A 20151-nucleotide genomic window follows, 5' to 3' on the forward strand; every position below is an offset into this window, starting at 1 on the left:
AGAGACACACACACACATGCGTGAGCTCTGCTCCCCCCAACACATACACATGGCCCTGAGAGCCTTGCTGGCATCCAGGACTCCTGGGTACAATCCTAAGCCCTCACTGGCCAGTCGCCACCCCGCCTGTCTTCCTGCACCCCTCCTCCTTTTCCAGCAACCTTGCTCATTCCCCTCATCCTCTGCTCATGCTGAGTCCACAGGAAGCGCACCTCCACACTGCCCCCTCGAAACACCACACTTTACCTTGTTGCCTTTAGAAACCATATACGAAGAAGAACCACTAAGAAAATGTTACAGTAAAACTGGCCTGTCCCTAGTCCCAACGCCACAGGTGCTGAGACTAACCCACCTTGGCACCCAGAGCCTTGGTCTCTGGTTTGTTGCTGTCTGTCTGAAGGGCACGGATGTGAACAGCACGGGCCTGAGGCCCTGGAGCGGGCACAGGGAGCAGGGGGTGCTTCCCCACCAGGCTTTGGGTGAGGCCAGTCCAGGGGTTCCGAGCTGTCCACTGCTCCTGGGTGAGGACTGCCCTTGGCAGCTGTCAGCTGGGACTCCAGTGAGCCCTGCGCGAGGATGGGTCCTGCTGCAAAGGTGTGAGCCTGCCCCAGCTGCCCGTCTCCAGGGCCGGGAGATACTGCTGGGGCTGTGGCCAGACCGCCAAGCCCCGCAGCACAGCCTCCTGCTCTCAGACTGGGAGTGGCTGTGGCCGGCAGATTTACTTAGCCCTGCCTGTGTGTCAGACTGTGCCCACCAGAGAGGTCAATGCCTGCTCCCAGGCCCGAGAGGACAGACAGGGAAGGGCTGGAGAGGGAGGACTGCCCTCAGCAGCAGGTCAGAAAACAGCTTTATTGGGAAGAGGGGACTCCAGACGCCATGAACAGACAGACGGGTGGTCGTGGAAAGCAGGTGTCCGGGGAAGCAGGAACCATGGCAGAAGGCGGGCCTGGGGAGCCAGGGCTCAGGCATGCAGGAAGCGGTTGAAGGCGTTGTAGGCCGACTCCAGGTCGAAGAGCATCTGGCGCACCTGGGAGTCATCCAGCTCGTCTGAGGCCGACATGCCACTCAGGGTCTGCAGCCTGCAGGGCACAGGGTACAGCGCCTGCCTGTGTGTGTGGTGGTGGAGGGGGAGGGCTATGGGGCTGGGGGGTGTGTGTGTAAGGTTATGGGGCTTGGGGTGGGGGGCGGTGTCTGGGGGGTAAGGCTATAGCACTTGCGTGTGTGTGCAGTGGTGGAGAGGGAGGGCTAAGGGGCTGCAGTGTGTGCGTGTGTGTGTTTGTGTATGTATATATGTGTATGTGGAGGGAAGGACTATGGGGCCAGAGCGTGTGTGCACGCTATAGACCCAGGGGGTGTGTGCACAGGGGAGGGGGCTGGGGCTAGGGTTGGGGGCCCTGGCAAGCGACAAGCACTCACCACTGGCTGACCGTCTGGCGGCCCTCGAAGTCAGGGGGCAGGTGGCTCATGCGGTGCATGGTCTCCATCAGCTCCCGCAGGTCAGGCTGGATCTAAGGGAACAGCGCCTGCTGGGTCCCGCCCCGCTGAGCCCGGCTCCTCAGAACCTCCCCTTCCCCCTTCCCCCTGCCCAGGGCCGCACCTCGTCCATGGCTCGGATCTCCAGGCGCAGCTTGTCCATCACCGTGATAAAGAGCTGGGAGCGAGTGTGTGTGCGTGTGACTTCCCGGACCCCCGGCTCAGACCCCCGACACCCTGGTTCCTCTGTAGAGAGGGGCCTGGGGCCGCCCCACCCCGCCCCTTGCTCGCCTTAGCTGGTGGATCACTTGGGCCTCCCCCCCGCCACCCCCACCCATTCCTACAGCCAGGGGGCTACTGGGTAGGAATGGAGGACACGACCCACGTAAGCCTGGGACGGGGCGGAGCCTCGCGGCGGCCCCCCAGCCCCCGCCCCGTGGACCCCCGCGGCGGTTCGGGGCATGCGCACAGGGCCCGCACCGAGACCACGTCGGCTATGCAGCGGTTCAGGTTGCCTTTGTCGTCCTTGATGGTGATGGGCCGGTCCTCCTTGATCCTCTCCATAGCCAGTGGGCAGTCCAGCTGAGGGGAGGATCACGGCTGGGCCTCACAGGGCAGCCCGGCCGCAGCCCCGGGGCCCCTACGCCTGCCCCCGTCCCTCGGGGTGAAGGAGTCGCTCACTCACGCGAAACTTGCGGCAGAATTCATCAATGGAGCTGATTTCTGAGCCCTGGACCTGCCGGAAGGCCGCCTTGTACTGGACCAGGAGTCGGGAGCAGGCTGCGGTGTACCTGGGGGAAGAGGCCAGGCTGCTGCCCGCAGTGCCAGGCCAGCACCTCTGGGTCCCTTCTGCTTATCCTCTGCCCTTCCAGACACAGGGCAGCTCGCATGGACAAGACGTTAAGGGCCAGAGACCGGCCATGGGGGCAGAGGCTTCCTCATGAAGCTTTGAAAGGTGCGGGGGGTGGGGTGGGGTAATGCCCCAAATGTGGCTGCCACAGAGGACCAGTCTGGACTTTGCAAGTTGGCTCCGCAGGTCCCAGCCAGGTCCCTGAGCATGTTTCCTGGGCTGTGTTGGCTATGCCCCCACATGGACAGCTCACAGTGCTGCTGCGGGGCACGACCGCACTAGACAAAGACCCCACATACCTCCGGGCTGCCAGGCCTGGCCAGCAGCTCCCCACGGACTGACTGCCCGAGCCCCCAGCTCTCCTTCAAAGCGTTCTCACTGATGAGGTCCTGGGGAGCGGGGCGGGGCCAGAACCCTGGAGAAAGCTGGGCGCAGCCGCACCCACGTGGGCACTGCCCCCGGACTGCCCACCCTCCCTCCCCACTGAGCACCTGGCCCGGGAGGCCAGAGCTGAGCTTCCGAGGCTGGGCCAGCGGTGCAGGGAGGTGGGCTCTCACTCGTTGGGGGTGACGCAGTCCTTGATGTACGCCTTCTCCAGGGCTTGCATCGTCTTCACCACCGCAAACAGCTCCGCCATGTTGTCGTACCTGAGGGGGCGCAGACTTCAGGCGCGGCTGCCAAGGCAGGAAGCTGAGGGCCCGAGCACACCTGCCAGCCCTGCCTGGGTGCCACTGAGGTGGAGCTCTTGGTCTGGCCGCCTCCTCACCCCACCCCGAGCAGAGGCTTCTGGGGACCTGTTTCCCTGGGAAGATCCCCAGGGTTGGGGAGGCAGGCAGCCTGGGGCTGGACTCACTTCTCCCGCTCACGGGCGTTCTTGTACAGCTTCACTTCCTGTCGGGAGACCAGGCGGAGGGTCGGCCAGCAGCACCAGTGAGGCTGCGGGGCCCCAGTGAGGACCACGCAGATGAGAACCACAGTTGACATGGCCAGGAGGGTGCCCACCACTCACCTCATACAGCTCCGGCTTGTTTCCAGGGGCTGCGACAGAACAGGCAGAGTGGAAAGTCACCCCAGCGAGCCTGGCCACCACCCTGGCCCTAGGAACTTCAGTCCCAGCCCCTCTTAGTCTGCAGGGGACCTGAGCAGAACATAGGCCCCCCTCACTCTGAGGGGGACCCGAGCAGAGCACAGGCCTCTGGGTTCAGGGGCTGCACGCTAGGCCTGGTGCTCCATTCCACTCCTGTTGCTCACCTACTGCCCCTATAGCTGAGTGACCACAACTTGCTTATGATGTGGTTGTGGGTACACAATGTCTGTCACATGCTTTGCAACCATCCTCCTGGCCTGGGGACTCCGGGATACTTGAGACACCCTGAAGTCCAGGCACACTACAGCTGTCATCTCTGCGTCCAGCTGACCCCACTTGGAGGAGGTCTTTGGGCCCCTGGCTACCCCCTGGGACCTTGTTGTGTCAGACGTTATAGCCTGCCGGCAACCCCTGGCCTCTGCAGGTTGAAAGCCTCGGCCGTCTGGGTCCCTGGGCCCATCATGGGCCATACTCACCTCCCATGCCAGGAGTGGCTGGGATCCCGTGAAACATCCTGCCGGCTCTGAGTCAGGTGACCAGGAAAGAGAGGAAGACGCGGCAGCCACTGGAGGAGTGACCTGCAGAAGAGAACACACGACACAACCTCTTAAAAGACAATCCCGAGCATATCTTCACACAAGAATAAATTTGGAGGAGCAGACCAACGGGGGTTGGGGTGAACTTTCTGTGAGGACAGTCCGGAGGATGATAGAGGCAGAGGGGAGTGTGTGTCGGGGGGTGGTTTGTCAAAGGACGCACCACTCACAGGCAAGAGGAGTCTGGGCTTATCCTGGTGCAGCGAGCTGGAGTCACTGGACAATTGGAGACAAGTCCTCGGGGAACCCAGATGGGCAGAGAGCTGAGCAGACAGTGGAAGCAGGAGCCCTGCTCACTTGAGAAGTTGATGCAGTGGCTGGGGCGAGGTTCAGACGTGCTTTGGAGATGGACCCACCAGGTGCAATGGAGAATTTTAAAATGTGTAAAAATTAAAAACGACTCAAGAACGACATCCTTATTTTCAGACCAAAGGCACCATGACCGTCAGATGAGCTGACACGGAGACGGTAAACAGAGTAGGTGTAGAGAGTAGGTGGGTGTACTACGGTTTGAACGTGTGGGCTTTGAGAAGCTCCGCAGGCTCCAAGGAGGCTGCAGAGGCGCCTGGAGGTCAGGGGAGAGGCCCGGACGGGCAGCCTGAGCCTGTGGCACTGAGCGGGTGGGTGGCGCCCCACAGGAAATGGCTGAGGGTGAACCAAGGTAGCGAAAAGACAGCCTATGCTGAGCCCCGGGACCCGGCGCAGAGGCAGTGCAGCGGGAAGGCGGGATGAGGCCTGGGGGACGAGGCTGGGAGTTCAGCTGGGCGCGGCGGGGGCGGGGCAGGGACACACAGACCGCTCAGCAACCGTGAGGCGGTGGGACGGCCAGGAGCAATCAGGGGCTCGGCTGTGGCCCTACAGCGGGACCCCAGCAGCCACGAAAGGGGAGCTCCGCGGCCACACGCTGAGCATCGTCACCCTGCACGAGCAGGGCGGCGAGCTCCCAGAGAAAGCCCGGCGAGCGCAGGGCGCGCAGGCCCGGGAGACGGCCTCAGACCCCGGACGGAGCCAGGAGACCCGGGGGCCCGGGACACAGAACTCCGAGAGGGCACCGAGGAGCAGGGATGCAGAGGACCCTCCGCGGCGTGGCGAAGACGGTGGGTTTTGGTCAGACCGCCTTTTCCGCCCGTCCCTTGCCCGGAATACCTGGACCGCCTCGCAGGTCCCAGCGACGGCGCGAGGGCGGGGCGCGCCTGACGTCTGCTCCCGCGCCTGCGCGCCAGGCCCCGCCGCCTGCGCATGCGCACGCTACACCTGCGCCAGGCCCCGCCGTCTGCGCCTGCGCGCTGGCTACGTCCCGCCCCCTGAGAGCTGAGGCTGCGGGTGAGTCTGTTCCTGGGACAGAGGGGAGGAAGCTGCGGATAAGTGGCTTTGCGTTCCCCTAGAGGGCCTCTAAGCGGCCAGCTCTGCCCTTGAAACCGCCCCACAGGGTTAACAGAAACTGGTAACAGAAACCTTAGAGCTTGTCTTACCGCTTGATAAGAAGCCCGCGGTAAACAAGGACCTACTGTATAGCGTGGGGAATTATGCAGTCTCTTGTAATAACCTATAATGGGAAAGAATCCGAAAAATAACGTGTGCATACACACATATAAGAAACTGAAGTAACACTGCAAGTTAACTGTGTGAAGGTTTGCCGCCCTTCCGACTATGCAGTCCATGGAATTCTCCAGGCCAGAATACTGGAGTGGGTAGCCCTTCCCGCAGGCCCTCCATTTGTAGCCTGTCTTCACGGATCGAGGTTGCTTTCACTGTTGATACAAAAGCTTGCATGCACGACGCTAAAACTGGCCCTGCTCCGGGGTCCAGCGAATGACCTCTTGCCTTCAGAGCTCCACCCCATCATGTGCCACCATTTTTAACGTGTGCCATTAAGAAGCAAGTAATTCAGATGTGCCTCTGCAGAACAGATGATCTCACCTCTTCCCTGCCTCCAAGGTTCTCTCCCCGCACCTAAAATCATCCTGCTTTTTGTGGGGGGCACTGAGGCTTGTGGGATCTTAATTCCCCTACCAGGGATCGAATCTAGCCATTGGCTGTGAAAGTGCAGAGTCCTAATCACCAGGGAATCCCCCCAACCTGTTTCTTTATACTGTAATGTCGCAAGCCCCTCGCCTTTGAGGAAGCAAATATGAGACCTGTCCTGCCATCACCTTGCTTGGCTGCCTTGTGAATAAATCCTTCCTCTGCTGCAAACCTTGGTCTCTGGGTTTTGGCTCGCTGTTTCCTGGGTAGACGAACCTGCTCCAGTAACACCCTCAGTTCCTGTGGGCTCTAAGCTTTACAACCCTGCCTTCCACCTCCCACTTGCCTTCCAAGGAGCAACAGCAGAGAGGGGTGGAAGCAGCAGTGGCTTCTTTATTAGAGGCCTGGGCAGGGCACACCATGGGGCTGGCCAGTCAGAGGTGCCTGAAGAAGAGCTTGGGGCCCTGGTCCAGGGTGCACACTTTGGGGCCCAGCTGGCTGGGCAACAGCTGGTGCAGGGCATTCCGGTCCTCAGCGGAGAGACGTCTGGTGCACAGCTGCAGCTCCTGCAGCTGCGCCACAACCTTGTCCCAGAGGTCCAGGCCCAGGGGGCCCTGGACAGCACAGCCTGCAGAGGGGAGGCAGAAGTCAGCCTTGGGGAGCTGCTCTTGGCAGGATGCAGCAGGAGTCCCGCGGGAGCCAGTGGGGTTTGTCTCGGGTCTCACAGGACTTTTTTCTTTACCAGTGTTGCCCTAGGGACGATATGCACTTCCCCTGAGGCCCCGAGGGCTGCAGTGAGGGGCATGAGCAAAGCCCAGGAGAGGCCAGATCATTCTCAAGGATGGAGGGTGCTCTCCCAGAGGCTGCCTGGGACTGCAGACCCCTCCCACAGCCAGTGGTCAGGCAGAAGGGAGGTCAGCTCTGAGACACTGCATTCACATCTGTGCCTCTGACAGTGTCTGATGATGTCTCTGTCCATAAGATGGACCCAGCATGGCTTCTTGGGAGTCTCAGGACACTGAACTGCCAATGCTCAATCCTCAGAGACCACAGAGTACCCAGCAGGGGGCTTGGTGAGAGCCTACAGGTGCCAGGAAGCCAGATGTGTGGGTAGCGGCCCCACAGCTGAGTGAGGGGTAGGTCGCCCACCAGCCTGCCTTCAGGAGGGCCTTCCTGAAGAACCAGCCTGGCCCTGTAGGGCAGTAGGCGAGGAGCAGGAAGAACCCAGGGGTCCCCAGTGTGCACACCCACCCCCAGCCCTGGTTCTCCTGGAGGGCCAAGTCTGGTCTGCCCTGCTCCCAGCCCAGCAGGACGCACCAGTTCACCCAATGCACCTCCCTGGGGTCGTTCTCAAGACGGGGTCCTGCAACAGGTGTGGCCAGAGAACCACCTAAGTCAGGCCACAGGCCTAGATGGTACGGTCAGGGCGCCCTGGCCAGAAGCAGAAGGGTCCCTCGGAGGCAGGTATTGCCACTCTAGGCTGACCTCCCCTCCCTCCCTCTGGACAATAGGAATGAAAAAGTCCCTGCGGCAGTGGGTCCCCCAGCCATGGTCTTGAGGGTCGGGCTGACCACGCTGGAGGCAGAGGCCTACGCTCCTCCCGCCCTGTGGTTTGAGGGGTGAGGCTTGCAGCTGCCTCTGGGCATGCTGGGCACTGTCCTCCACTTGAGCACCCAGGGGCCCCAGCTCCACTCTGCAGCCTGGCTAGTGGCAGGACGGCCCCTTCAGAGGAGGCACCTGGGCCTCAGGCAAGTTCCCAAGCAGGGGCTGTGTCACCAGCTCCAGTTGGGCAGCTGCGGCCGCCACACCCAGAGCTCACCTGACAGGCCCAGGAAGCTGAGGCCTTGGGGCCGCTTTTGGAGGATAGACAGGAGCTCCTCCAGGCCAGCACTGCTGACCTCAGGGTTGGCAGACAGGTCCAGCGAGACCAGTGAGCGGCAGAGAGGGAGACATCTGAGACAGGGCAGAAGCCTGGGGGTCAGTTTCCGTCATGAGGGGAAGCTGCCCCAGGTGACACCAGACACTCCTGAGAGCCACTGAAGCTAGAGGCCATGGCGCATGGGTGACAGGAGGACCCAGCGGAAGGATGTGAGAGCCCGAGGGAGGCAGGTCGTGAGGCCCCAGCCTCCCAGCTATGCGACCAGACCCGCAGGGTAGTGGCAGCATTACCTGCTCAGAGCTCTCACATCTTTGTCGCCCAGGTGGTTTGCTGACAGGCTCAGGTGCTCCAGGACGCAGCCTTCCTAGACATCAGAGAGGGACACCTGCCCTCCCTGCCTCCCAGTAGAGGCCCTACACCCAGGGCGCCAGACACCGCCCCCATTCCTTGAGAATGATGGAGTGAAGCATGCCTGACCCCCGAAGCCAGAGGGGGCAGCGTCTCCCCAAGTCTGCAGGTCAGAAGGAAATGCTTCTACCCAGAGGAGTGGGTCATACTTGGCACACCATGACGTGATCTCAGTAGACCCGCGCCACCCAGGCGCCTTTCCTGTTGGCCAGGACCTCGGAACCCGAGGCAAGCAGGTCTATAGAAAGAGTTCCCCACCCCTGTTCTCTCCCAACTTGCACCCTCTCCCAGCTCCCCCACCCCCAGTCCTGGGGGTCAAAGTGCCTCTGGCTTAGTGCCCCCTTGAATGAGTACCTGGCTCAGGTAGTGAACCACAGGGTCCGTGAGGCCGAGGTCACTCTTGCCAGTGGCCACAGAGCTCAGCTCCAGGCGCAGGAGGCTGTGTGCCGGCAGGCTCCCCAGGACTTGGCCCAGAGCAGTGGGGCCCAGGCCATTGTAGGACAGGGACAGTGTCTTCAGGCACTTGGTGTCTATATGAAGGCCAGAACCTCCATCAGGTTCCTCCCTGTCCCCAGGCCTTGGCCCAGAGCCCCCGTGACCCTTGGGAGGCTGTCACTGTCTCCGAGGTTCTATGTACTGGGAAATGGGGTCTCGGCCCAGGGTCTCACGCTGGGGAGGGGGCAGCACCAAACTCCTGAGCTCAGTTTCTTCCCACCACTTCTGGGTACCCGACCTGTCCCTACTCATGCCAGGGTGGCCCCAAGACTGGTACACCCACACATGGTGGGGCAGGGCTGGGTGGGGGCACTCCGTCTACCACCCAAGTCCCAGCCCCTCCTCCCCTCTGCTGCGCTCCCAGCTCTGAGCCCCACTTCCTAGCTCAGGCGTCCGTGGAAAACCTCCTGGAGGATGCTCAGTTTCCGCCTCTTGGTGCTGGGACTGCGGGTGGAATCGTCTCCCACAAACAGAATGCTCAGAGCTGGGGAGCAACAGGGCTGGGCCTGCAGTATATGTAGCTGGGACTGGGTCTGGGTCCTGGGGGGCTGCCCAGGCCAGGCAAGCCACCCCCATGTCCACTCACATGCTCCCGAGAGCCAAACTGGTGCCCTGGTTTGAGGCTCTCTGAACCCCTGGGGCCGGGGAGTGGATGTGCCAGCAGCTCACCTTGGAAGGCACTGCCCAGGGCCACCTGATGGCTCAGGAAGAAGCTGGGGCCAAAGCCACAGGCCTGGAGGTGCAGGGTGCAAAGCACAGGGGCAGGCCCGCAGGATGGAGGCCAGGGCCTGGCCACAGCCATCCCCGAGGGGGTTCATGCTCAAGTCCAGCTCTTCCAAGTTCTGTGGGAGACACAAGGCCCCCAGAGGGTCTGGTGTTTGTGACCTGGATCTGGGCGCCGGCCAGTGCTCTCAACCGCACCTCCCCACCAGGGATGGGCTGGATGTGGACACTCAGATGCTGCTGTTCCCCGTTCCTCTTACCTGCAAGGTGGTCTGCCCCAGGAGGCCCGCAGCAAGCTGGCGCAGGCCTTCAGGGCCCAGGTGGTTAGAGGACAGGTCAAGGAGGGTCAGGCCGGGCACGGTGTCCAGGGTGGCCAGCAGCTCAGCAACACACCCATCCCCTAGCCGGTTCCCGGCCAGGCGAAGCTCCCGGAGTGCCGAGTGCAGCTTCAGGGCCCGCAGCAGCGGCGTGAGCTGGGCCTGGCGCAGTGCCAGGGAGCAGGCACTGAATGTGGGGGCTGAGCCCTGGTGCTCCACGGCCTGTAGCACCTGCTGGTGCTCCCCTGGGGAGGGACATGGTGTCACCAGGACAGGTTCCGCCTGTCCTGCCCTGGGAGTCAGTGGTGGCCAGTCAGGCGGCACCCTGCCCCCTGCTCCAGCATGAGCTCCAGGGCCCCAAGGCATGCTGCAGAGCCAGGGTGCGTGGTGCTGACCCACCTCCAGATGGAGCCACCTCCTGCCCCCACTACCTACACCTTAGGGGGCCGCTAGGTAGGGGAGGAAACCCTGAGGCCAGATGTGGCGGGGGGACCCCGGTCAATGCCTGGGGTCCTGAGACTGAAGGCCGTGGGCCTGGTCTAGTTCTCTGCCCAGGTCTCCGCAGGACTGCCTGGACCCTTACCTTGCTCCAGGGTCTGGCAGGCCCGGCGGTAGCGGTCCCTCAGTGGGGGGAGGTCCCACGAAGTCACCTCAGCCAACACCTGGCGAGCAGCAGTGGTGAGTGGCCCCGACCCGTCCTAGAGGACGCCCCCAGCTCAGGGCCCTGGCTCTGGCCACTTACCTCCTCGTTGCTCTGCAGCACGTCGGGGATGGGGTCCTGAGGGGCCAGCAGGGCCCCCTCTTTCTGCAGGGAGAGCCGAGGCAACAGCCCGGAGGCCTGGTAGTGACGCTGGGCGGCCTGCTCAGCCAGCCAGGCCACGGAGTGGGCCTCCCTGTGCGGGCACAGGTACAGGCTGAGTACAGGCAGGTTCTTGCCCTGCCACCTTGGGGTGCGCAGCTCCTCCCTCTCCTTCTGTCCGCCTGCGACGTGCACACCGGGGCACCTCTGGGCCACTCCTAGGGATCCCAGGGCCTGGCGGACCACTCGGGGCCTTCCTGAGCCCGTGCCTGCCGGCACCTCCCCGCAAGCAGTCCCCCAGGGGCAAGGGATAGGGCCAGGTGGGCTCTCATCACAGGTCTCATCTCAACAAGGGCCCTCTACTGCCCCCGGGCACCACCCCCAGCACAGAGCCCACGGAGGCACAGCGAGCTGGGCGCCGGGAGGAGACACCTTACCGGTGTGGAACGGGAATGAGGAAGAGGTTGTCCTGAACTCGAACTCGGACTCGGATGGGAGGGGGCAGGACCTGACCCTAGGGGTGGGGGCAGGGAAGAAGGGGCTGAAGCCAGGAGAGACAGGCCCCTGCCCGTCCTCTCCCACAGCCTGGGTGGCACTCTGCCCCAGGTGTGAGCACCCACCGGGAGGTGGCCTGCTGTGGGGTTTTCTCCAGTGGGCGCCACGACCCTGGGGACGTCGGGGCTCCGTGCGGGCTCTGTGGCCTGGCTGTTGGCTCTGTCTGCTCTGACCGGCGTGCTCCGGCTCTCGAGATAGGGCAACCGGCTCTGCCGGGCCTGGGCCCGGGGCCTGCGTGCCGTGTCGCTGCCTGGGCCGGAGGCACGGTGTCTGCCGCCATCCCCACTGCTCTGGGGGCGGGCTGGGCAGCGGCCCCGGTGACCAGGGCTCATTGGGAAGTCTTCCTCCAGCCAGTCCCCGGCCAAGCACTCCTCCTGAGGGATGAGTGCCGCTTGGGGGATGGGAATCTCGCTGGGCCCTCGCAGTGGACTGGGGCCCAGGCGGCAGGTCTGGGCACTGCCCACTCCACGGATGGCCTCCCGGTAGGCAGCCCAGCTGGTACTTGTTGTGGCTGCCTCCCTATCGCTGGCAGGCCCGGGCATCGGGGCCTTGGTCTGCAGTGATGGGCTGGCGTGCCGGGGCCTCTTCTGGGTGGGCTGGGACGGGCCAGCACTGTCCTCGCCCTCTGAGCTGCTACTGCTGGCCACTTTGTGCCTGCTCCTCCGAGGTCTGGCCACAGTGGACACTGCCAGCCCCTGGGACACTCTGGTGCTGGCTTCACAGACCTCTGGGGTTCCTGGGCAAGGACTTGAGGGAGGAGAGGTCTCAGGGTCAAACAGATGGTTACTTGGGAGGGTCTGTGGAGCCTGGGAGCTGTGGGGAGCTGCGGAGAGAGCAATCTCTTGTGAGACAGTGCCTGGCACATGACCGCCACCCTGGGCCCAAGACTCTCAGGCTAAGGAGCGGAATCCCCAGGGGCAGAGGAGGCCCTGCTTACCTCGACCCAAGGAGGCCACTTGGAGAAGCCTCCCCATGGCAGCTGCCTTCTCCTGCGTCTCACTGTCCAAATCCTTGCCGTATAGCTTCACCCACTGCTGCAGCGTCTCCAGCGGGTTGTGGCCCTGGGGGTACCAGTTGGGCAGGGTTGGTGGCAGTAACTCCACCCACCGCTGCCCACGCCCTCCTGGCCTGTGTCCACTCACCTTCCTGGTGCGGAGGGTGACAGATGCTCCTCGCTCGATGAGCAGCTCAGCCACCTCAAAGTGGCCACAGTTGAGGGCATCATGCAGGGGTGTGATGCCATCACAGCCCTGGCCGCCTGGGTCATCCACCGTAGCCCCGTGGTCCAGCAGGAAACGGACGATGTCTGCGGACAGGTGCATGAGCTGGCTCCCAGGCCCTCTCTCGGGAGGGACACATTCCCTCTCCCCATCACAGGCCAGAACCCCCGTCCCATGCTCACCCAGATGCCCGTAGTTGCAGGCCTCGTGCAGGGGTGTCCAGCCACAGTAGTCCCGAGGGTTTAGGGGGTGGCCCTGTGACCAAGAATGGGAAGGAGCCTGGCCCCGAGTGCCCCCACCAACCTAGTCTTTCCCTGGCACTGAAGCCTGCAGAAGGCGCCACGGGCGCACCCCTCAGCCTGGCCTGGCCCAGATCACAGAACAAAGAGATGCTCCCTACGAGGAGGGACAGGGTCCCCAGTTCTGGCTCTGGCCCTCCAGCCCTGCCCTGTTCCCTGGGGAGACGGCCCAGTCTGTGGGGGCGGTGCCTACCTGCCTCACCAGGTCCTGGGCGCGGCCCAGCCTGCAGGGGGGTGCCTACCTGTCTCACAAGGTCTTGAACGCGGCCCAGCTGGCCCTCGATGCAGGCTCGGTGCAGCAGCGTCTCTCCCACGTCGTTTCGCCGGCTCCACTGTGGGCACAGCCCAGGACGGGGGCAGAGGCGTGAGGGGCTGGATGGCACCAGTGACCACAGAACGGTCACTGTCCTCAGCCCGCGGTCCTCACCTTGTTCACCCTCTGCCGGCCCAGGCAGCCTCGTAGCTCCTCATCCTCCTCCAGTGGCGGGGAAGCATCGGCTTCGTTCTCTGTAGCAGAGCCAAGCCCGCCACCCCATGTGAGCTGGTCCCTGCGCCGAGGCCTCCTGAGCTGAGACTGCCCGTGGGTCAGTCTCCCCCAGCCCCAGACCTCCGCTATTTCTTTTCCAGGTCCTGCCCTCGATGAGAGCAGCTGACGCCGGGCGCAGGTGTCCTTCACTGTGCAACACCTGTGTGCGCCCACCCTCCCAGCACCTGCTTCTCCACCGTGGGTGCCTCTCACCCAACTGCTTAGTGGACAGCATCCCTCTTCCACCTGCCGGGTGCCCAGCTGTTCCCTCCTCAGGAGTCAGAAGCCCGTGAGCTGGCCCCAGCCACCCCAAGCAGGCGCCAGGGAGCGAGCCTCACCACTCTCGGAGAGCTCCAGCTCCGTGGCCTCCAGAGCATCGTCGTCCTCCTCGTCCTCCTTGTCCTCCCCGTCCCCCTCGTCCTCGTCTCCAGCCGCTATCAGTTCCTGCAGCCTGGTTTCGGTGCTGGGGGCCTCCTGGGGCTGCAGCCTCAGCTGTACAGCATGGAGGTGCTGCAAGATCTGCCTCTGAGGAGAGGGGGCACCCAGCTCAGGGCCGTGGGCGAGACAGGGCCTCGGACAGTCAGGCTCCGGGGAAGCTGTGTGCGGGATCCCAGCGTGGGTGGGCAGGCGCTCCCCACCTGCAGCTGGGGCTGCCCGGCCAGCTGGGCGCAGCCAAGAGCCTTCTGGAAGCACAGCGCCAGCACCTCGTAGGCGTCGCCAGCCTCCTCACGGGACAGGGCAATGTTCAACCAGGTCTTGGCCTCCTGGAGGAGAAGCACAAAGTTGACGGCTGTGGCCCCCGCTGCCAAACACGAGATGGCGGGTGGCCGCCCCGGGGGTGCAAGGCCCCCCGTGCCCACCCCCAAGGGTGGCAGCCCTGTGATGGAGCCTCAGGCAGGACGGGGCCATGACTGCTCACCTCCAGGGGGTTGCCCTCCTGCAGCTTCAGTTCCGCTTCGTAATGGTGCACAGCCTGGCGGTGGTCCTTCATGTCCCCCAGGGTGGCAGCCAGGGACACGTGGATGACGGCCAGCTCGGGCCCCGGCCTGCTGAGCAGCTCTGCAAAGCGCAGCTGGGGCAGCTGCCGTCAGGCCAGGGCTGTGCCACCCCCTGTAGCCCCTGCCATCCGCCATGCCCGCTTGGCACACACCTGCTTCTGGTAGGCTGCAGCGGCCTTGGGAAAGTCGCCTGCCTTGGAGAACAGGTCCCCCAGCTGCTCACAGATGCCCATGGCAACCTCGGGGTCACTCTCCTCGGACTCCTCTAGTCGCTGCTGCAGCTGGACCACCGCCAGCACTGTCGGAAAGAGCCTTATGCAGGGATGGCCAGTGCGGGCCTGACCCAGCTCCAGCACCCACCAGACCCAGCCTCTGCTCACCCCCAGTAAGGGGGTGGTAGGAGGGGCTACCTTGTGGGGTCACAGCAAGAGAACCAACTAAGTTCAGCACAGGTTAGGGACTGGCCTGTGGCAGGGATGCAGGCAGGGGCCCTGGTGACCACTACTTATCAATGGAGGACACCGGGCCACTTATCAGTCCCACTAGGCCATACTCCCGCCATTAAGCAGGACGTTTTTTGTCTTAGGTCTGCCAGTGAAGACGCTGGCTTATGAGCAGACACCAGCCTCCTGACCACCCAGGGTGCCTCCTACACTCCTTGCTGAATGGAGGCTCAGAGAACCGTAAGACCCCTCCTAACCGGAAGTGGAGAGGATGGGCCTCTCCTGATGGTGCCCCCTCCCCAAGGACGCATACCCTGGCCTCATCTGCTGAAAGAAGGAGCCCTCCCTACCCTGTCTTGGGGGGTCGAGACCCCAGGGCCCCTCCTAGGCTCACCATACTTCAGGGTCCGGCAGACTGAAGCTTTCTGCAAAGGCTTCTGGGAGCCGAGCCGATAGGCCTTCTTCAAGGCTCTCTTGGCAGCCAGGAAATCCCCAAGGTCTAGGAGGACCTGGGGGGCAAGGGAAGGTAAGCCTGCAGGCCCCCGAAGGCCCAAGCCCACCCGAGGGCCGAGCCCAGGGCACCTGCGAGAGCAGCAGGCAGCACTCGCTCTCCAGGAAGGCCTGCTTCAGGACGCGCGCGCACTCCCGCGCCCCCTCCAGACAGCGCATGGCCTGCGAGTGCTGCCCCCGCCGCCAGTGGATGGCCCCCAGGTTGTAGCGGGCTCGAAACAGGTCTTCATACAGGTGGTTCTGCCTGTGGGGGGATGGGGCTGTCGGTGCCCGGGCTTCTGCACAGGGACAGCAGAGCAGGCACCCACGGACCCCACCGAGGGCTCCGGCCCCACAAAGTCAAGCCAAGCCTCTGCTCCCAGGAGACTGACGGGGCACAGGGGTGAGCCAGCTGGCTGCCCTCGCCCTGGCCACTTCCTCCAGGGGCAGGAACCCAGATGCCCCTGGGGCCTGGTGGGCACTTACTCGGCCAGGAAGATGCTCTTCTTGAAGTAGGCACTGCACAGGGCCACCTGCTGCAGGCTCTCGCAGGTGAGGCCCAGGTTGAGGTAGATTCGGGTCCTCATCTCACTCAGCTCTCGCTTGGGCAGTGAACCTGGAAGACACCCCTGCAGACACTCAGTGCCCCACCCCCATTTGGGGTCTCCGGCCTCTCCCTGATCCTCCTCTAGCCTCTCCCTGTAGGTGCCAGGGGTTCTGGTGCAGATAGAGTGAAGGGAATAGAGCAAAGGCAGCCAGATCTGAGGTCAGGAGGAGCACGGGATTTGCAAGGCCGCAAAGTGGGGGGTGTGGGTGTGGGTGGCTTCTGAGAGCCAGTCTCAGCCTCACAAAGGGAGGAACCTAGACAGGGGACCCATCACATGGGCAAGGAGGCTGTAGCCTCTTCTCCCTGCAAAGCACAGGAAGCCAAAGTGGGGGAGGGCGAGGCCTAAGGGCAGTCACCCTGCAGCTTCTCATCCAGGATAGCCAAGCTTTTCTCGAAGGCATCCTGTGCCTGCTGCAAGGCGTCCTGGGACTGGTGGTGGTCATAGATGTCCAGGTGGGTGCGGCCAATGGTGGCCCAGGCCCTCTGCTGCTCAACGTGGTTGGAGAGGGCACACGCTAGCTCCAGGTAGCGGTGCTGGTGCTGGAGGCACAGAAGAATGGCCACTGTGAGCCAACCCCCACCGCAAGCAAGCCCCACATGTCCCCCAAGCCCCCAGGTGCAGGCCGAAGCCAGGCTGCACACACACTGTTTCCTCTATGCCAAGCGCTGCCTGTGGGGACGGTGGCACCACATGCTAACCATCCAGTCACACGAGGAGAGACTGACTGGGAGTCATTGGTGCTGCGGGAACACAGAAGCCAGGGCAGTTCTGTGTGGATAAAAGGTCTGGAATCCCACCCAGCCAGCCCCCGGTGATTTCAGCTCCAGTAACATGTTCATCAGTGGTTTCTGGAGCCACGCTCCCAGGAGAGGCTGTGGTGCATGCATCCAAGGACCAGGTGACCACTGCTGGTGCAGGGCTCTCTGAAGCCGAAGCCGCATCGCACCATGTCCCCCTCTTCCCTCCAGCCAGAGGCCTGGACGGCAGAGACCTGGCAGGCTCTGCCCCCAGGAGATGCAAACCACGGAGTGTTGACTGTGGCCAGCGTGGGGGCGGGCCGGTCTCCGCCCACCTGCAGGGCAGCCGAGTAGTCTTCCATCTCCGCCAGCCGCTCTCCGATTTTGCGGTGGGCCACGGCGCAGCCCAGGGGGTCGTCGGTGGTCTCCAGGAGCTGCAGCTCTTGCTGGTGCTCTCGCAGTGCCTCCGCGTAGCAGCCTGGGTGGGCGGGACAGGCTTCAGTCAGACTGAGCAGTGGGCCAGGGGAGCAAGGCCAGTGAGATGGCGGCCGGCCGGTACTCAGGAAGCCCTCACCCCTGGTCCTCCCGATCCCAGGCCTCTACGGCCCCTACTCCACCTCACGCACCATGGCTGGCCAGGAGCTCCCCTAGCTGGTGGCAGACAGAGGCCTCCTCCCGCAGCTGGCCGCTCCTCTGGGCCTTAGTTTTGGCCTTGCTCAGCTCTGCAGAGAGAATAACGAGGCCTGAGCGCTGAGCCTCTCCGCACGGGAGGGCCAGGGCCGTCTCCAGCCCCCGCGCTCGGGCGCTTTTCTCGGGACTCACGGCGAAGCTCGCGCTCCAGGCTCATCCTGTAGTCGCCGCGCCCGGGGTTCCGGACTTCCCGCGCTCTCTGCTGGCGCGGCGGCCCCGCCCTTCCTGGCCCCGCACGCAGTCCCGGTCCTGCTGCGGAGCATCTCGGGAAGTGTAGTCTAGGCGCCCAAAGCATCCTGGGAGTTGTAGTAGGGCTGCGCTAGCGCTCGAAGCGTGGAAGGCGCCTTCAGCCCCCGGGTCTTCTGCGCGCGGAGCCCGGGTCCCGCCCCACGATCGCAGCGGCCCTTGGGGTGAGGTCTCCCGGGCTCCCGCCGCTTGCTGCCGCTGTTCTGGACACCCGCGCGACCTGGTCTGAGGAACGCACTGCCCTCGCAGGAGAGGAGAGGAAGGCCTCGGGGACCACGGGCACTTGGGCGCTCGGATCTGTGTCCCCGCAGAACCCGCATCAGCCGCGAACGTGCCGGAGTCCTCACACGCGGGAACTCCGACCTCCAGTGCTGCCGGCGGGAGGGGGGGGGTTTGAGTTCCAAAATGAACTGAACTTCTCAGTGTGCTCGACGGTTGTATTCCTGGAAAACTCAGCGTGCGCTCGTTAAAACTGCAAAACCGTCGTGTGCTGAGAGGTAAAGGGGGCAGGATCCGAGCCTGGAGCGCTGTGGCCTCAAAGCCGGGAGATCCGGGGCGTGGGGAGCCCTGGCGACCTCTAAGTGCCCGTCCTGTACCCCACGCCTGGAGAACCAAACACCTGCTAGGCCGTGTGGCTCTGTCCCCGCTGCCATTGCGGGTCCCTGGGCCCTAGGTGCCAGGGCTAGCGCCCCAAAGGCCCTAGAGGAGGTCTGGAAGGACTGGGAGGCAAATGTAATGAAATGGGGCTTCCCTGAGACCGTAAAGAATCTGCCTGCAATGCAGGAGACCTGAGTTTGATCCCTGGGTCAGGAAGATCCCCTGGAGAAGGGAATGCCTATCCATTCCAGTATTCTTGCCTGGAGAATTCCATAGACAAAGGAACCTGGCCGGCTGTAGTCCATGGGGTCACAAAGAATCAGAAATGGAGTCAGACCCAATGGGGTAAAACTCTCAGCCAGTGGATGGGCAGCAAGGCCTGTTGGGGAGGGAGCTGTATAGAGGGCTGCTGGTCCTCAGGTCCAGGGAAGGTTGCCCAGGGCCAGTGGGTGGCTGCAGGGGTGGGGTGAGGCTGAGCTTGGGGAGCTGCAGGAGGGCCTACTCTCAGCCTCCTTGAAGGGTGTAGGGCTCTCCACTGCCCCCCACCGTCCCCAACATGGATCCCAGGGACAGGAAACCAAGGTGGCTGCTTGGCAGGTGGGCTGTGAGGTTCCAGGGGCACAGTGAGATGCAGGGTGGGGATGGGGGAGTCAAGTCGTGGGAACAGACTGTCCCAGCTGAACAGGGTGTCTCCCAACACCTCTGTGCCTCCAGCCCTCCAGCACCAGCATCCATAGGGCAGCTCAGGTTCTGGGCCTGATCCCATTTCATAGAGGACCCAGCTTCTCTAGCCTTGGCCTTCTGCACCCGTCAGACAGGGATGCGCATCCAAGGCACTGCCAGCCAGAGCTGGGGGCCTGGGGTGAGGAGACTGCAAGTTGGGGCCAGCCTCAGCCCCTGGCTGGGAGACCCATCCGTGAGGCTGTCTTGTAAGGAAATACAAACAAAACTTGGCTTGGAACTTTTTAAAAACTATAGAGACAGAAAATATCCAAAGAGATTATAGACCACAAAAGCAACGTAGTATGTTGTAAAAATACCTCTTGACTCCTCTTTTTAAAAAAATTATTTTTTATTATTTTTGTAAATGTCTCACTTTGGGCTGAGAAATGTAGTGTTTAAAAGGAAGTGGGTGAGAGGGGGAAGTGGGGCTCGACCTGTGCCCCCAGGCCTGCCCCCACATCTGCTGAGGTTGCGCCCCCACATCTGCTGAGTTTGCACCCCCACCTTCACCAGCTCAGGATGCTAAGATGGACTGGGATCCTGGAGACAGACCACTGGGGCCTTCTCCTTTCTAACAACATGACTCGGACACCCTCCAGTAAACCAGTGACTCCTGGTGAGATGCCACAAGCAGGTTCATGGCACCAGCCTCCATCGGTGGCCAAGAACACTACAGTGTCCCAGGGTGCCCATCTCCACAGGCTGTAAGGCTCAGCTGCTGAGGTGACTGTCACAGGGTGTGGCTGTGGGATAGATTAGTAGTCTCGGGCACCCCTACGGGGGGAGCCTTGCCTGGGCACCAGCCTCCCCCGCCCAGTGCTGGCTCGCAGGCCGCTGGAGCTCCTGGGCTGTGCCCCTCCGTGCACAGCTGACCTGGGGTGGCAAAGTGCCGCTCCTCCTGGCCCTCCCCACACACGCAGCATGGCTCTCCCGGCCTTGGTTTCGCCCCCGTCACACACCTTCACCTGCCCACCCAGGCGGCCTGGCCCTCTGCCACCTCAGCTTCACACAGGCACCCACACACACACAGACCAGGTGAGCCTGCCCTGTCCTGCCTCCCCCCCAACATGGTCACTTCGGAACCCACAGAAAGGGTGTTTGGCCCCAAAAGACCTGAGATGGTGTCATGGCACCATTCCACACACAGGAGATGCAGCCTGCGTGGACCTGAATGTCCTCACCTGTGCCCACCGGCAGGTGCAGGCAGCCCTGGAGGGCAGTGGGACCACAGCAGGGTGTGGCTGGGAGTCTTTCTTTGTGGAGGGGAGGCAACACTGAGTCGGCCTTGCAGGAGTCGTCTCCCGCCAGCACCATGCCCTGGGTGTGGAACAGGGGAGCCCTGGGCCTGGGAGAGCTGCCTTGGCCACTAGGAACTGGGCTCAAGCTGTACCCCACAGCTCCTTCACCCCTCTGCTCAGCTCCCCCAGA

At 63.3% G+C, this 20151-nt stretch overlaps 2 protein-coding genes across 4 annotated transcripts; both read right to left on the reverse strand.

Moving 5' to 3' along the window:
* Positions 1-830: 830 nt before the first annotated feature.
* Positions 831-5285, reverse strand: VPS28 (VPS28 subunit of ESCRT-I). 3 transcript variants are annotated; one of them, XM_070382667.1, is made up of 11 exons: positions 5153-5285; positions 4177-4344; positions 3887-3988; positions 3333-3361; positions 3177-3214; positions 2881-2970; positions 2159-2264; positions 1954-2055; positions 1598-1651; positions 1417-1508; positions 831-1079 (listed from the first exon to the last, which is right to left on the reverse strand). In XM_070382667.1, the coding sequence occupies exons 3-11, from the start codon at positions 3921-3923 to the stop codon at positions 962-964; spliced, it is 666 nt and encodes a 221-aa protein (XP_070238768.1). In that variant the 5' UTR covers positions 3924-3988; positions 4177-4344; positions 5153-5285; the 3' UTR covers positions 831-961. The 3 variants fall into 3 exon arrangements, with proteins under 3 accessions (XP_070238768.1, XP_070238770.1, XP_070238769.1); XM_070382669.1 differs by having other exon boundaries at positions 4170-4344; XM_070382668.1 differs by lacking the exon at positions 4177-4344 and having other exon boundaries at positions 5153-5276.
* Positions 5286-6340: 1055 nt separating this feature from the next.
* Positions 6341-17423, reverse strand: TONSL (tonsoku like, DNA repair protein). The gene is given in 27 exon segments (XM_070382593.1): positions 6341-6599; positions 7791-7924; positions 8141-8214; positions 8613-8788; positions 9423-9513; positions 9515-9595; positions 9737-10038; positions 10377-10455; positions 10536-10686; positions 11030-11106; positions 11213-11970; positions 12085-12208; positions 12290-12453; positions 12550-12622; positions 12909-12998; positions 13094-13173; positions 13531-13717; positions 13831-13956; positions 14112-14264; positions 14343-14488; positions 15028-15142; positions 15216-15387; positions 15609-15738; positions 16086-16269; positions 16803-16945; positions 17094-17189; positions 17290-17423. Coding segments are annotated over 27 exon segments (4125 nt in total). The 5' UTR covers positions 17315-17423; the 3' UTR covers positions 6341-6405.
* Between the last annotated feature and the right edge of the window lie 2728 nt (positions 17424-20151).

The sequence above is a fragment of the Bos mutus genome, chromosome 14 (genome assembly GCF_027580195.1).
Source record: "Bos mutus isolate GX-2022 chromosome 14, NWIPB_WYAK_1.1, whole genome shotgun sequence".
NCBI classification, from domain to species: domain Eukaryota; kingdom Metazoa; phylum Chordata; class Mammalia; order Artiodactyla; family Bovidae; genus Bos; species Bos mutus.